We start from the raw sequence: 17,906 nt of genomic DNA on the forward strand, positions 1-17,906 counted from the left end.
AATTTTTATTTAGTTTTGAATAAAAGTATTTAGGGTAATAGGAGACGTCGTATATAGTGGATGGTAGGGTAAGGAAATCCAACTGTGAATCTATCCAAGATTAAAAAAATTATTAAAATTAATATTTATCATCCAAATATTTGTTCTCCAATGTAATTATATGATATTACGATTTAGGAGCAACAGTGAAACAAAAAGAACAAAGGTTTTTCTTAAAATTTATGGCCTTTTATAGCCTTTTAAAATTCAATTTAGACCTTCAAAATTTACGACCTTTTAAAATTCAATTTAGGAATAAAATATCCAAGTTTGTTTCGCTATCGTAAAATTTTAAAATCCCATTTTTTTTATTAATTAATAAATATTTGTGGCATATTTCATTTAATGGTAAATATTATAAATGATTTTTATATAATTAATAAATAATCATTATGAGCCAAACATTAACATTAAAAGATTTTGATACAATTTGCCGGATTTGTTTATCGTCAAAAGATCCGGCAATTTTATTTTGGAACATGGAAATAATACACATGTTAGAGGCATGCTCTTCTATACAAGTAAGTACAAAAACAAAATTAAATAATCAAAGATTGTCAATTATTATCAAATAATGCCAAATTCAAATATTAACCAGTAATGTTTAGGATCTCCAAAACCTCATGATTCGATTTTTATATGATATTTGAAATAAGATATTTGATTTTATAATTGCACCCCTAAAAATTAAAAACAATTTTCATGTCCTTATATCAATCTTTTTCTCGAATCCCAAAACTTTGTTGATTCCTTTTTATATTCAGGAAAGTGCGATTCGTACATTTATTTGATTCCCCAAAAGTTTTCTTCAATATTTCATACTCTTAATTAAGAATTATGAGAAAATTTAACTTTTGGCATAAAAAAAGATTTTTGAGCCCTTTAGAATAAAACGTACCTTGTCATTTTTGAAAATGTTGACCGCCTAAAGTCTTAAGTTTTAATTGTTAAAAAATGCTTTATTTTTATTAGCCATAGAGATGAAGTACCTCTTAAATCTGAAATCGGTTGCATTATAATCAACGTGCAATGCGCGTTAGTAAAGCAATCGAATTTCTGGCTGACAATTTAAAATTAATTATTTAATTAATTAAATCATATTAATGTTAGCAACGGCAAAACTGTCTGGGCAGTTATAATTTAGTTCAAGTTCAAAATTATTTAATATTATCGTCAGTCTACAAAGTTAAAATACAATACATCTTAAAATCTATAGTTCCTAGCCTAAACTTTACCTATAACATCATTCTTGAGCAGTTGTAATTTATATTGCTAAAAGGAAATGAAAAATAATTTTAATATCAGCAACTTTTACAATTAGCAGTTAATTGTCCTCAGTCGCCAGGCATACTTCATTCCTACTTAATTTCAATTAGAAATGAAATAATCAAAATTCAATAATTAAAAAAAATCATTAAATGAAAATTTCATTTTTGTTTAATATACAGTTGTGTATTTATAGATGGTCGCATATGAAATTTCATTAAACTAATTTAATTAAAACTATGTCTAGTCTCTTTAATAAAATCATTATAATGATATCAAATTTATGTGAATTAACTGCGTGGTTTTCATTAACGAACATAAACATTTGAACTCTTATTAAATGCTGTTGTTTTACTTTATTTGTTTCAAAAGGAATCAATGGACGAAAAATTTCCTAAGCACATTTGCACCACTTGTTACAACCAATTAAAAATAAGTTTCGAATTCCAACAACAATACATGATATCATTACAAATCTTAACCGATATTGTTCTAAAATCGGAATCAAACAAAACCGAATCAATCAAAAATGAAACAGACGATGATGAAATAAAGTATGATATAACCGAAAATTATTCATCATTACCACTCGAAGTAGACATCATTAAAACAGAAGAAGAAAAAACTGAAGAAAAATCTGACGAAAAAGTATTACGGAAAAGACTACCGCGTACCGTAAATGAAAAGAAAACAATAGATAACACATCAGATAACGAATTTCTAAACGATGACGACGATGTAGATTCTTCATCCTCCGAATCGAATTGTAATGAAAACGCTGAACCTGAACAACAACCTGAAAAGAAGAAGATAAGAAGAAAACGATCAACAAATTTGGTAAGCAGCGCAGATGAACAAACCGAATGGATTTGTGATATTTGTGGGAGAAAATTTTCAAAAAAAGTCTATATGAAAAAACATCAAGTGTTGCATTCAGATGCTCGACCATTTGAATGTTATATTTGTCACAAGACATTCAAATTAAAATGGAGTATGAAAGAACACGTTAAAACACAACATACGGAACGTGATAAACGTGTTATGTGTCCGATATGTGGTCAATTAATACTACCGAAAAGTGTTACATATCATAAGAACAAACATAAAGAGAATAAGGAGAAATTTAAATGTCAATTATGTGATAAAGAATACACACAAAAATCCGGTTTACAAATGCACATAAACGAAAAACATTCGGATAATGTTAAAATATATTATTGTGATATATGTAGTAAAGGATTCGTGGCAAAGGGTTCATTGCGTATACATAAAAAATTCACACATACGAAAGAGAAAAATCAAACATGTCCGATATGTGGAAAAAGTTATAAGAAAGTTAGTGATGTAAATGCGCATGTTAATGCAGTACATAAGAATTTAAAACCGCATGCGTGTTCTATTTGTAGCAAGGCATTTTATTCAAAATCGTTATTAAATAAACATATGATTTGTCATACAGGCGAACGGCCATTTACATGTACAATTTGTGGAAAATCGTTTGGATTTAAAAGTGTTTTAACGACACATATGAGAGTTCATTCTAAATAGTATTAAGTATTCGCTTTTAAGATAGTTCCCAAAAAAAAAAGTTTGACACTGTTAGAAAAAAAATCTTAAAACATGTTAGAATCAAAAAATCATGTGTGGCCTCTCACGCTATCGAAAATGATTATAAAATCGACAAATCTAATTTAAAACTTTTAAAATCAGTACCCAATCCTAGCGAATTAGATGCCCATGAAAGCTTTGGAAATCAATTGGGGGAAAATCTCGGGAAACTTTTTAAAAAATTACCTGTTCAATAAAATTCTTTTCAAGATAATGGTAGGTTAGGTTAGGTTAGAGTGACTGTCCTGGTGTGGGACACACTTAGACCATAGGCTTCGTTGTGAAACCGAAAAAGGGTTGGCCCACCCCCGGCCACTACTCCATGAACCATTTGGAGATGTTTAAGAACAGCAGGAGAGCTTTAACGTCGACGAACTCCAGGTCGGAGGGGTCGTCAAAGAGAGGCTGGCTCAAGTAAGTCCATCTCCTCATGACAAGAGCTGGGCAGTGACAGAGAAGATGAGACATTGACTTCTGTTCCTCACCACTGTGACAGCTCCTGCAGTAGTCGCCAAGCCCAGGCGTTCAGCATGCCTGCGCTCAACCAGTGTCCTGTAATAGCCGCAACAACTTTGCGAACAGAGGTCCTTGGAAGTGATATAAGATCTTCGAAACGCTTGCGATTGTACTCAGACCATATCTGTCTTGTAGTACCACAAGTACGTTCCTCCCTCCATCTAAGATTGGCTCTAAGATATCCTTTTTGAGGAGCAACTTGTGGTTCGCAAATGGAACTCCCGAATATTTATTGATGCTCGTGCCCGACAGCATTGTGCCACTTCTGGCAAGCTCGTCGGCTTTGCAATTTCCTAGAATGTCCCTGTGTCCCGGTACCCATACCAGGTTTACATTCATTTGTTCCGCCAGCTCATTTAAGGACGAAGATAATGGTAAGAAAAATCATTCTTTTGGGAACTATCTTAAGTTGGTTTTTTTAAAGAAAAAATGATGAATTCTCAAATGCCAAAAATACTCTTTGAATAATGAAAACTCGATGATTATTTTTATATGAAGTTTTTTTTTTATTTTATCTTTACCCTCTTGATAAATATTTGTATCATTTGTAAACATAAAACATGGATTTCACTTCTTTAGAAGCAGTTATACTCTACAACAACAGAGAAAAATTTATATGGCAGCTAAAACGGTTACGAATTTAATTTCATTCAAATTTTATGAAACATATTTTGTTTGGAAGTGATTGATTGTAATCGCTTATATGATCCATGTCCTATGATTATAATTTCAATAAAATCTATATGAGTTCAAAAGAAATAATAATTTTTTAAAGTTTAAAGCCATATGAAAATTCTTTTGGACTTAGAGTTTTAATTGTAAGGAATTAACATAATATAGTATTATTTACATAATGTTTATATTTTACGTTCGTTTATAAATTTTTCGAAATATATTAAATTTTTATTTAATTTGTCTTGATTAATTTGGAAAACAAATATTCCTGTGTACTAGTAGCTCAGTTGGTTAAGGCGTATCCAATTCCGGTCGCGGAATGCCTATAGGGTAGCGGGTTCGGTTCCCATCGTCACAACAAAATTAATAATGTTCATACTGGTATATGTATGAACAAGATGCATTCAGCCAGCACGAAGGAGGTGCACTCAGCGTTTTTTCCATCTCAATATTGTTCATGTTATTAAGATATTGAGATTGAAAAAACTTATAATTCGTTCATTTTTTTGCAATTATACTTTTTTAATCAGAGTTTTTTTTTAAGTATATTTACTACTAAACTACTCACTAGTCCCAATCCAAGTGAATATTAAGCCTGAACCGTGTTGTCAGACTATTTCGAACAAAAAACGTCGGTACACGGTAATTGTAAAAAACGGTAGATTTGATAAAAATACGGTACACTGTTTTTTTTTTACTTAATGGCTTCGCATGATTCTTCATTATTATAAATGCGCCACCTAAATAATAAAAAACGGTAGATTACGAAAAAGAAACGCTATAACGATCAAGGTACGGTAGTCTACCGTTTTAACGGAAAATATGGCAACCCTGAGTACGAACATATCTCTTGAAGCGAATCTCTGATGAATTCGAGATATCTCGCCATTTCTATTTCCATTATACTTTTGAAAATTTTTTGATTGAGTTAAGAAACTTATTGAGATTCCAACTTATTCACAAAAGATAATTTTTAACCGACTTCAAATAAAAAAGGAGGAGGTTATCAATTCGACTGTATTTTTTTTTTTTTTATGTTACCTCAGAACTTTTGACAGGGTGAACCGATTTTGATGATTCTTTATCTATTTGAAAGCTGTTGCTTCCCGTGTGGTCCCATTTCATTTTGGTCGAGTTCTGACAACGGCATCCATGAGAAAACCATAAAAGTCTTAAGTTTGCACGACAAGAGGACGAATAACTCAATATCACGCCAGCCGATTTGGATGATTCTTTTTTTACTGACAAATTAGTTAGTGTACTTCAGATTCACTAAAAATCACTGAATAAAAAAACTTTTAACAAAAAGAAAACCGACTTCAAAAGGAAAACTTTTCCAAAACAAATTAATATGCACTAAGAAGTAAAAAAATAATTTATAATATAATGTAGTTAAAATTATTGTTATTTTTGGAGCCGGTGTCAGCCAAGGAAATAACTCTGACAGACCAGTTTTCTACATTAGCTTGGCTGACACCGACTCCAAAAATAACAATAATTTTAACTACATTATATTATCGTTATTTTTTTACTTTTTAGTGCATATTAATTTGTTTTGGAAAAGTTTGCCTTTTGAAGTCGGTTTTCTTTTTGTTAAAAGTTTTTTTATTGGATCTTCTTATTAGAATAGTGAAGTAACAATCCGAACCAAATTTATGACCAATTACATCCAAATTTAATTATAAGGTTGCGATTAAAATTTAAAATCTAAGATAATCAACAGCAATCAAACCACAATTAAAATTTACCGTAATCTAAAGTGTAATCATGGAATGGAAAACTGGGCCGGGTACACTTTAGGCCAGTAAGTAAACATTTGATACACATACAAAAAATTTATTTTACATATATCAAAAATGACAATGAATAATTTAGTAAATTATAAAGATTTTGATTCAATATGCCGTATTTGTTTGAGTTTCAAAGATGCTGAAGCATTATGTTGGAATCTTGAAATAATTCATATGTTAGAGGCATGTTCATCCATACAGGTAAATATAAATATTTATTAAAAAAAACTTTAAAATATTTATCAAACTTACTTTAAAGGAAACATTAGACTCAAAACTTCCGAAACATGTTTGCACAACCTGTTACGATCAATTAAAGCAGTATTTTCAATTCCAACAACAATATTTGATATCAATACAAATTTTAACAGATATTGTTTTAAAATTAGAAGAGAATAATAAGGATTCTTCGATTAAAAATGAGACAGACGATGATGAAAAATTTGATATCCCCACAATCCCCGCAAATTTCACTTTACCCCTTGATGTAGACATTGTTAAAAAAGAAGAGAATAATGATTTGATGGTTTCTTCGATTGAAATTAAACCAGAGAACTCTGTTAAACGAAAACGAATTCCAGTAAAAAAATTAATTTACGCTAAACCTAGGATTAAACTACGACGTAAAATTAAAGAAAAATTAAAATCCATTTCACCACCTGAACCATCATCTTCGATACCCGAAACTGACGAAATTTGTAACAATGACAACGATTTCCCTCATGATGAAGAAGATGGCATTAGCGAAGGAGATATTGATTTTCAAATCCCTGAGAAGAAAAGTAAAGGTCGAAAAGGACGACCAAGTATACAGGATGAACAAACTGAATGGATTTGTGATATATGTGGGAAAAAATTTTCGAAAAAAGTTTATATGAAAAAACATCAAGTTATACATTCGGAAAATCGACCATTTGAATGTTATATTTGTCACAAAACATTCAAATTAAAATGGAGTATGAAAGAACACGTTAAAACACAACATACAGAACGTGATAAACGTGTTATGTGTCCGATTTGTGGTAAATTAATACTACCAAAAAGTATTAATTACCATAAAAATAAATATCACAAAGAGAATAAAGAGAAATTCAAATGCGATAAATGCGATCGACAATATACACAAAAAAGTGGCCTACAAACGCATATCAAAGAGAAACATATGGAAAACGATACAATGTACTTTTGTGACCTATGTAATAAAGGTTTTGTATTAAAAGGCTCGTTACGAATGCATAAAAAGTATACACACATGAAAGAGAAAAATCTAGCGTGTACAATTTGTGGGAAAACATTTAAAATGTTGAGTAACATGAATCATCATATTAATGCACATCATAAAAATTTAAAACCGCATGCGTGTAGCGTTTGTAATAAGGCTTTTTATACGAAATTCTTGTTAAAGAAACATATGATTTGCCATACGGGAGAACGGCCATTTACGTGTACAATTTGTGGAAAATCGTTTGGATTTAAAAGTGTTTTAACGACACATATGAAAGGTGTGCATTCGAAATCATGAATAACGTAAAATAAACGAAAAAAAATTGTAAATAAAATTTTTCTTCCATGAAAAAAAAAATCCTTGGGTGCATGTAGGATGTTTGAACGGTTAAAATTTTTTACAATTATAGTTAAAACCGTTCAGGGTAGCACCATATATTAGAAAGAATACGTTTCAAATAATCGTACCCTAATGCATACATTTCTGCATTATCCCTGTCCATTGTGTGAAAATCACAGCGCGCATTTAAAAGTTTTTTTTTTTTTTTTAATTTTGAAATAACTATGAACGTCAGAAGGTCACATTACATGTAATACATTATTAACCGACTTCAAACAAAAAAGAAGGAGGTTATCAATTCGACTGTATTTTATGTTTGTTACCTCAGAACTTTTGACTGGGTAAACCGATTTTGATGATTCTTTATCTATTTGAAAGCTGTTGCTTCACGTGTGGTCCCATTTAATTTGGTCTAGATAACGGTATCCGTGAGAAAGCCATAAAAGTCTTAAATTTGCATTAAGTATGCACACGGCAAGAGGACTAATAACTCAATATCACGCCAACCGATTTCGATGATTCTTTTTTTAGGTAGTGTTCTTCAAATTCACTAAAAATCACAAAATAAAAAGAACTTTTAACAAATAGACTTCAAAAGAAAAACTTTTCCAAAACAAATTAATATGCACTAAAACGTAAACAAATAACGATAATATAATGTAGTTAAAATTATTGTTATTTTTGGAGTCGGTGTCAGCCAAGGAAACAACTATGACAGAACAGTTTGCTACATTAGCTTGACTGACACCGACTCCAAAAATAACAATAATTTTAACTACATTATATTATCGTTATTTTTTTACTTTTTAGTGCATATTAATTTGTTTTGGAAAAGTTTTTCTTTTGAAGTAGGTTTTCTTTTTAAAGATCTTTTCTTTTAAAAGTTTTTTTTATTTTAAATATTCTTGTATTCATTAAAACAAATTTCATTTCAATCATTATATCTCGAAATTAAATATTTAATTTTAAATGTCTATTAGGGGGCATAAGTCTAATAGATAATTACGAGTACAGCGTTGTCAGATACTCAAACTAACCGTAGGTCCATCTATGTTTTATTTTTATTATAAAAGGTTATTATAAATTAACTTTGAAGTTATATTAGCATGGTAATTAATGTTTTTATTTATGATTTATAAATTCTTTTTAGTTTCATGTCATTGCGAAAGTTTTTTTTTTTTTTTATTGAGATATAATACCGAGTCCGTTAATTTTAAAAGTAAAATTCGATAATTTTGTTTCATTATTCGATAATTTTCAAGCCTTTATTTACAAATTTCTGTAAGCAAATTGAAATAGAACAGTTATAATAAATTCAAAACATAAGTTAGGTCTACGTATGGACACATGCACGATTAAAATGAGACACAAATTAAGATTAAGTATTTGGGAAAAAATTGTATCATAATTTTGTAAAAATTGATTATATAATATATAAATAAAAAATGGAATTTTTAAGTTTAAATTGACTAATATGAAATAAATAAAGAGTTTAGTTTAAGCTTTGTTCTAAATTGTATTTCATACATCCCTAATTCCAACTCAGATTGTCACAAGCTTTTATAGAAATATAGGTAATCGAATTAAAACCGCGTCATTCGTTTGGAAGTTACAATGCCACAGATCGGTAGATTAAATGAAGAAAATCATAATAAGAACTGTAATATCAGAGGTCGTGGGTTCGATTCCCACTTAAAGCTTGTCCATGTATATAGACCATGGAAAATAGAACTACTAAGTCTTTATGGCTGTTTGCCCGCCTGTTGCCGGATTCCTTGTCGCATACATAATAATATAAATATAAATAATAATCTGTGAGACAAGGAATCTGGCAACAGACAGTCAAACATAAATGACAATGAAGGAACTATTTTGGTCCTTTGCGTCCTTGGTAAATATATCCTTATCATTTACTAAAAAAGGGTTGCCTTTACACTTGTCTTTTTTGTCAAGGGAGTAAAAAATAATAAAATTAATAGATTTTGTATTCTAAGAGAATGGCAGACATTATTAAAGCAGGTTTTGAGCGTAATTAAAGGTTCTGTAGTATTTGGTTTCAGAAGTTAGGATTCAGTACCGAATAATTTTATACGAATGTCGTTGCCAGTAACAAATGTACCGTTGGTACAAAATAATTTTAAAGTTTTGAATATTTCAATCATTCTGATGAAAATATTTTATAAATATAATGATGATTAATGATAAAAATAGTTTTTAAATAAAAATAATTGTAATATTTTACATAACATGACGCCATTATACTATTTAACTGTAAAAAAATGGTACAGTTTGTTTATTACATTAAAATTAATATTTACTCTTTATAATAAAAACTAATAAAAATAAAAATGAGCCATTCAATAAGTATATCAGATTTTTATGATATTTGTAGAATATGTTTAGAAAATAAAGAAAATATGTTAAATGTAAATAGTGAAATATTATTTATGTTAGAAGAATGTTCTTCTGTACAGGTAAATAAAAACAAATCAAAGTTAATAGAAATAAACATTTATTTATGCCATAACTTTTCACGATAATTGAATAACTGGAACCGATCGATGAGTGTATATATATTTATTAATAAGGTTTCCATCCTTCATATAGTTTGTTTATCGTTGGGTCTGATTATCGTTACCTATATATGAAGAAGGGTTTGGTCAATTTCGTTTATATTTAGTTACTTAAATCATTTAACCGAAAGAAATATCGATTCGTTTCATTTATTATCCAAAACAATATGCCCAACTAAGTAATTCTAAACAAAATTTAGCCGGAATGTTGTTTAACCGGAAAGTGGGCTTTCAGAACCACAGACCTAAATTATACATATACTCTAATATGGTAAGAAATAGCAACACATTCAAGATGTTCAGGTTATACTTCTTTAGGATTATTTCTGACAATACTGATGTATTATATGCACAGACTTATATTAAATATAGACTGGTAATATTAGGTTTTATAAGATATTGTTGCTCGCATTAAGGTTGCAACACACCGTGGACTGTGGGTATAAGGATCCTTCATTTTTGAACTGACAGTAATAAGTTTGACTAAAATATTTGGTATTCATTTTATAACATTGGTTATCAATCGTAAATTTAAATTGATAAGGTATACAATAAAACATTTCACAATAGACCTTTTAATTTAAAAAAACGAACCGTTTTTGTTCCGGACAGATGTCAAAAAACTGTTCAAGTAAAGACATATCACATATCTTCTATCTTTTTCAAAAAGCGGCGTTAGATAAACGTAAAATATATTTATTTTCTTTATTTGAATAGTTTTTTGACAACTAAGTAGTTACGAATAATTAAGTACGGTTCACAATTCATTTATGATTAACGATTTGTATTAGTGATCTATTTTTATTTAATAAGTCTGTGAATCTATATGAGCAAAATATTAATTTTAATAATTTATTTCTGCAATTAGGAATCCGAGAGTAAATTACCCCAACAAATATGTAAAAGCTGTAACAATCAATTGAAAAAATCTTATGATTTTCGACAAAAATGCTGTGCATCGCTAGAATTATTGAATGAAATTCTCGAAACGAGTAAAAACGGAATAAAGAAAGAAGAACCCGAAACACTAACAGATAATTATGATATGCATCTAGAAATAGAAATCAAATCCGAGGATAATCAAACAGCAGATGACAATGATTCGCAAAATTTATTACATTCACCCGATCCCGATATAAAAGAAGAAGATAGCGACAACAATAGTACGGATAATGTATCAGAAATTGAAAAAACAGAAAAAACAAAAAATAAAATACGAAAGTCAAAAAAGAAAACCGCCACATCCGAAGAAAATTTTGATTATATTTGTGATTTATGTGGTCGGACATTTAAAAAACGATCACACTTGAAAGTCCATCAAAAAACACATATAGGTCCGAAAAATAATGAACCTGATCGTCGTGAATTATGTTATCTTTGTGGAAAATTCATTATACCAAAATGTTTAAGCTACCATTTAAGTACCCATAAAAAATTACAAGAGAAATACACGTGTAAAATATGTGGCCGTAATTATGCCACAAAGAACATTTTACAAAAACATGTGAAAAAGAAACATACGGATGCGGTCAATATACGATTTTACTGTGATATTTGTAACAAAGATTATGTGTCACGTGGTTCATTAAAGATTCATAAATCATTTGTACATAGCGAGCAACGTAATGAGAAGAAACATTGTTGTCCATTATGTGATAAAAAGTATAAATTAACTAGTCATATGAAAGCACACATTAATGCAGCGCATAAAGATTTACGACCGCATGCGTGTACAATATGTAGTAAAGCGTTTCATACGCGAACGTTGTTGAAGAAACATATGCGATATCATACTGGTGAACGTCCGTTTGTATGTACGATTTGCGGAAAAGGTTTTCCAACGAAATACGGTTTGACCACACATATGAAGGTACATTCGAAATAGTTTCGCGATTGAAATGAATTGTACATTTTTTTTGTATATATAAAATAAATATTTTAACAATATGCATTCGATTTTTTTCCTCTTAAAACTTTGTGTTTCCCTCACTTTCAACAGATGGCGCGGTTGTTAGTATACAGCTGACGAACTTGATAAACCCCCGATAAAATTAGTTCATAGTTTTTAAACGGTTGAACTGATTTTCGTGAAAAGTTTTGAATTTACACGACATGCCGTTTTATTTAATACCCCACTTAAGTATATTTTAAAATAGACGATTGTTCATCCCCACTTCCATCCCACTGTAGCCCCTTACGTCGGGGTTTAAAATAGATAAAACAATCTTTGAAGCGGGTTGTATCTCGTGTTTTCGAAATACTTTAGTGTCTGAACACCAACCCCCCCCCCCCCCCAATTTAACTCTGGGTCCGCATCTGTTATTACGTTTTACATGGCATAAGTTATTACGTACAATTTACATAAAAACGTTCAGCGGAAAAAAAGTTATTTTATTTTTGATGTGAAACATCTATAGCCGCACGTAAAACCGATTTCTGGCGTGGCGACTATTGACTAGCTACTATTAGCTACATAACTAGCACATATAGTAAAAACCAAATTGTTTGTTTTGTGGGTTTTTTAAACGGTAGATTGTTAGGTCCTGGACGGCGTTATCCTTAAAAACGTGGTACTAACACACAAATCAATCAAATTAGTATTATTAAGTAATAATATTTTAATAATGTTATAACCTAAATTGTAATAGTAACATGGTTTGATTTATTTAGCTGGTCAGCAAAATTAATATTTAAAATTTACGTCACAATATTTCATATTTTGACCTAAATGTTTTATATTTAAAGGCAAGCTAAATATTCAATTAATTCATTATACAGTGATTATTACAACTACAAGTTTCAACTTATAACTATAAATCAACAATAAAAGTGATAATTTTAAATATAAAATATCGTATTCATCTCAAAAGGATTCATAAAGTCTCTCCTTTTAAAATATTAAGACTTTTGGTGGCAGCCTAGTAACCGGTACACAACAAGATATATGAGATATGCCAAAAAAAAGTCATATTTTATACTGAACCCTAAAAATCAATTAAGTGTACAGTGTACACTTGTTCTTTTTTTGTAAGAAATTTTATTTTACAAACAGGGAGTAAATTTTATCGAATTATGAATCGATCAATAAATTTATCAGATTTTTTTTCAATTTGTCGAGTTTGTTTAGAATCAAAAGAAAATATGCTTTACGTCAATATTGATATTATTAACATGCTAGAAGCGTGCACATCTGTACAGGTAAATAATAACATTTCCGAAAATATAACAACATAGTTAACTATTTAAATACCCTGTAAATTGAAATCTATTGAGTTTACGTGAACAATTTCAATCAAGAGTTCTTTATTTATAAACAAGGGGTAGTTTTAATATTTGATCTCTTCTTATATCTCTTTACCGGTTTAAAATAGATTTGGTATTTGTAGACTAAGTAATAATGTTATTTGTTGATGAACTGCGAAGTTACATTTTAGCTCTAAAACACGCTATATGATGAAGAGAGATGATCTAATTTGAAGTCTATCGAATTTTGGCCGCTTTTAGAACTCCCGTCATTTTAAATATTTTGGAATATTCCAAACTGTGACAGGACACTGTCGATTGGACTACCACTTTCATAAAATGGAGATCTCTGATGATTCCACTTTTAGGGTCTGTATGAAGGACGATGAAATTTCGTTAGACGTCAGATTCAGCATGTTTTGATCCGAAAATTTGGGTCCATCAATCCTGGAAGAAATCCCGACGGAGAAGCTGTGGACTTTCTGCCTGGCTTCTGGCCCCGATAGAATCCTATAGCTTCACTTTCTTACAAAAGCATCTCTCTCTCACAGAGGACCCCTTGGTCTAGGTACTAGGGACTCATTTGCGAAACCCCTCTTATGTTTTATTATTTTATGATTAATATCATTAATAATTAAATTTTTGTATAGGAATCAGAGAATAAATTACCGCAACAAATTTGTAAAAATTGTCATTATCTATTAAAAAATTCATACGATTTTCGACAAAAATATTATTTATCATTACAAATTTTATCAGAAATTCTTGAAAACAATGACAAAACTGATACAGATAATGCAATAAAAATAGAAACAATTGATGTTAAATGTAGCATATTGAACGATTGTAGCGCACCGGTGATAAAATCTGAAAATATTAAATCTGAGGAACAACAAACTGTGATATCTTCATCATCTGATGAAACTGATAATGAAAATATTGAACCAACAACAACCGAAAATATACGTAAAACAAAAAAGAAACGTCATCGATCATGTAAAGATGAACAAGACGATTGTATCTGTGATTTATGTGGACGAAAATTTACCAAACAAAGTTATTTAAAAGTACATAAAATATCTCATTCAAATGAGAAACCATTTAAATGTACAATATGCGATAATACATTTAAGTATTCGTTTACGCTTACCACACATATGAAAACACAACATACCGAACCGGAACGACGTGAAATGTGTTTTATTTGTGGCAAATTTATAATACCACAAAGTTTAAGCTACCATTTGAGTACACATAAAGAGAATAAGGAAAAATTTAAATGTCAAGTGTGTAACAAAGAATATACACAACAAGGTACAGTAGAGTTAAACTTACAAATCACTATTACATAGTGACAGCAGCTATTGTAGATTCAGACATTTATAGAATAGATGTTTGCTTATAACTTACACTGTTACGTGACGATTTCTACCAGTTAGTTAATACTCGAATCTTCCCTTATTCTAATTATCCTGTTCCAGGTATATTACGTAAACATATTCAAGAAAAACATTCAGAAGCGGCAAATAAAAAAATTTATTGTGAAATATGTAACAAAGGATACGCATCAAAAGATTCACTTAAAATACATAAAGCATACGTGCATACGGAAGGGAAAAAATTAAGTTGTCCAATATGTGGTAAAAAATTTAAAATGATGTTTAACGTGAATGCACATATCAATGCAACACATAAAGATTTACGTCCACACTCGTGTAACATATGTAACAAAGCGTTTCATACGCGTACGTTATTAAAGAAACATATGATTTGTCATACCGGCGAACGGCCATTCGCGTGTACGATTTGTGGTAAAGCATTTGGTACGAAAACTGTTTTAACAACGCATATGAAAGTTCATTCAAAATGAGAAAATATTTTTTTGGAAATTGTTTTTAAATAAAAGTTTTTTTTAAAGTAATTATTGTGTCTTATTGTTTATAAAAATCTCTGCTTTCGAAAATATTAAAATTGATGTTCAATTCTGTATAACAAATTTTATTTACAAATATTTACAAAAAAATATACACAAAAATTATTCTTCATTTTCCCATGCTTTTTTCTCTTTTTCAATAATATTGTAAAATTTTCCATGTTTTCCAACACCAGATAAAAATCTTCTGGCACCATCCACTGATTCTGATATAATATCATCACTAATACTATTTATTTTTTCAAAATTCATAGCATCGTCTAATGATTTCGCTTCGAAAATACTATAATACATGGATTTGCGATCTGTATTTAAACTCAATTGTGAATATTTATTTACGGAACTGGCTAAATTAATTGCTTGACCCAATGCTACAAAGATAAATTAATTACTAAATACGAATCGAAAATTAAAAAAGGACGAGATACGAATAGATTATGAAAATTGCCTCCAAAATGGCGAATCTATTTTAAAATTCATAAAATATTGGAATTTATGCCATTTTTTTGAGATTTTCTATTTTTATCGTCATATATCATCGAGACAAACAAAAAAGTGATGCATCTTTGAAATTTAGCAGTTGCTTATTTGGTTGCAACAACTTCGTATCGAAAAATCGACTTCTTAAAGGAGAGGGGGGGGAGTGGCTTCGAAGAAAATCCAAAATCTACGATCTCGCCCTTTGTTGGTTACTAACATGTTCCGCAAGCTACTAATCTTGTAGTTAATCCACGCTCTAAAGCTTCTTTCCCAGTAACACCACGTCCGGTTAGTAATAAATCTAACGCATATGGTAATCCAACCATTGAACTTAAACGTACTGTGCCTCCATCAAGTGTCGGTATCCCTGTTATTTAAAAAATAAAGTCCTTTTTATAGACTTAAGTACGTGTGTCTAGGACGAAGTAATTAGTAGAACAGAAGAACAGACTATCAAAATCCAGTTTGTTCGGGCATTTTCCATAATAAATTCTAGCCTCTCCTGTGTATCTTTTTCATATTGTGTTACTTTTTTACTCTCCCCCCAAAATTATCTAGCATACGAGAACTTATTGAACCGAATAGAAAATTTAACCAGATTGATTTTATGAAATCTATCCAAAAATTCAGTCCAGTGAGAGTGGGGGGACTCTTGACAGGACACTGTCGATTAACTATGGAGGGCGATGAAACCTCCATATATGTTAGTTACACTTGCAGAAACCTGCAAAGAGTCAGGCTTACAATAATTGAGAGAAATCCCGGCAGAGAAGCTATAGGCTTTCTGCGTGAGGTCTGGTCTCGACAGAATCCTATAGCTTCATCTGATTAAAATAGCATATGTTACCCGGAGAGGACCACTTGGTCTAAATGCTTGGAACCCATTTGCGATACCCCTTTTATGTATTATTATTAACAGAGACATTTTGATCAGATAGTTTTAAAGACAAACTGAGAATTAAAAGTCTGCCCTTCATTCTGATATCAATTTACCAAATCGTCGATTTAAAAAACCTAAAACCGCTGTATCTTCCATAACACGTAAATCGCACATTAGAGCTAATTCCATACCACTACCAACAGCATAGCCGCTAATCGCAGCCACTAAAGGTTTTCTAATAAATCGACGCGTAAGGTTCTAAACAAAAAAATAATAAAATTTACTGAATCGCTTAGCATAACTGCGTATAAAAAATCGCACCACATTACTTATAGTTTTAAAAAATGATTCGGCGTTTTCTTTGCTAACTGCAATTTCATTCAAATCGTAGCCGGAACAAAAGTTTCCGCCAATACCATATAAAACCGCTACATAGGCTGATTTATCGTTTTCGAATACTTCTACTTCATTTGATAATTGTACTAAAGTTTGTGAGTCTAAACTGTTACGTTTTTCTGGCCTATTTATACCTATTGTTGTAATTGTTCCCAATTTTTCAACTACAATTTCTAAAGTCGAAAATATTTTTTTAGGTTATGTTTTGGTTTTAGAAAATATTCGATCTTACTTTTATCTAAATTTTGTGTTGAATAATATCGTTTTGTGTAAGAATTCAAATGTTTCATTAGCTTTAAAGTTTTCATTTTTTTATTTTAAAAATATTTCTAACCTAATCAACAACAAACTTTTGTATCTACCATAGACATGTAAGAAGTATTTATCGAATTGTAGACCATAGACTAATACATAAAAAAGACAACCTAAATGTCAGACTAATTAAAGTTGGCAATGCCCATATTGCCTACCGTATTGGAGCACTAAAAAATATTTACCTTAGTATGACGTTAGTATACCTTGGTATAGTCAATGTCAGAGAAACAAACGTGGTGTCCCACAGTCTATTATTTTATAAAATTTGTCTTTTTATAAATTGGTAAAAATTTTCTACAGTTGTTTATATGTTGAGCAATTGAGTTTGAGAAAGTTGGAAAATGTTTTATCCCTCTCTTCAATTTAAGTAAAGAATAAACATATTTATTATTTCCCCCTAACGCTAGGCAGCATCGAATTTGATGCAACAATGCAACCCTTTTTAACACCCACCGCTACTTTTCTTTAAAAAAAAGAAACTAAATATATGCAGTGTATGACCTTGAATGGACGTTCTTATATATAAAACAAAGAGGGAATGTGTACCGTGTGTTATGAAGTATTGTATGTGTGCAACTTCAAGTAATGAGTCTGACCAACTGTGTTCATGTATATACGTGAAACGTCC

At 30.3% G+C, this 17,906-nt stretch overlaps 4 protein-coding genes across 4 annotated transcripts; 3 read left to right on the forward strand and 1 right to left on the reverse strand.

Annotated features, from left to right (window-relative positions):
* Positions 1-380: 380 nt before the first annotated feature.
* On the forward strand, positions 381-3,093 carry LOC123298222 (zinc finger protein 33A-like). Its single transcript, XM_044880177.1, has 2 exons — positions 381-560; positions 1,678-3,093. The coding sequence occupies exons 1-2, from the start codon at positions 432-434 to the stop codon at positions 2,851-2,853; spliced, it is 1,305 nt and encodes a 434-aa protein (XP_044736112.1). The 5' UTR covers positions 381-431; the 3' UTR covers positions 2,854-3,093.
* A 2,738-nt stretch (positions 3,094-5,831) lies between these two features.
* Positions 5,832-15,144, forward strand: LOC123294280 (zinc finger protein 91-like). The gene is made up of 6 exons (XM_044875410.1): positions 5,832-6,095; positions 6,154-7,404; positions 10,900-11,901; positions 13,110-13,229; positions 13,925-14,588; positions 14,756-15,144. The coding sequence occupies exons 1-6, from the start codon at positions 5,961-5,963 to the stop codon at positions 15,142-15,144; spliced, it is 3,561 nt and encodes a 1,186-aa protein (XP_044731345.1). The 5' UTR covers positions 5,832-5,960.
* LOC123298281 (zinc finger protein 26-like) lies at positions 9,810-11,931 on the forward strand. Its single transcript, XM_044880244.1, has 2 exons — positions 9,810-9,932; positions 10,900-11,931. The coding sequence occupies exons 1-2, from the start codon at positions 9,876-9,878 to the stop codon at positions 11,914-11,916; spliced, it is 1,074 nt and encodes a 357-aa protein (XP_044736179.1). The 5' UTR covers positions 9,810-9,875; the 3' UTR covers positions 11,917-11,931.
* A 95-nt stretch (positions 15,145-15,239) lies between the features above and the next one.
* Positions 15,240-17,316, reverse strand: LOC123294288 (2,3-dehydroadipyl-CoA hydratase-like). Its single transcript, XM_044875423.1, has 6 exons — positions 17,196-17,316; positions 16,889-17,136; positions 16,681-16,825; positions 15,905-16,054; positions 15,332-15,578; positions 15,240-15,258 (listed from the first exon to the last, which is right to left on the reverse strand). Exons 1-6 carry the CDS (start codon positions 17,269-17,271, stop codon positions 15,240-15,242), a joined length of 885 nt encoding a protein of 294 aa, XP_044731358.1. The 5' UTR covers positions 17,272-17,316.
* Between the last annotated feature and the right edge of the window lie 590 nt (positions 17,317-17,906).

The sequence above is a fragment of the Chrysoperla carnea genome, chromosome 1 (assembly GCF_905475395.1).
Source record: "Chrysoperla carnea chromosome 1, inChrCarn1.1, whole genome shotgun sequence".
Classification (NCBI taxonomy): domain Eukaryota; kingdom Metazoa; phylum Arthropoda; class Insecta; order Neuroptera; family Chrysopidae; genus Chrysoperla; species Chrysoperla carnea.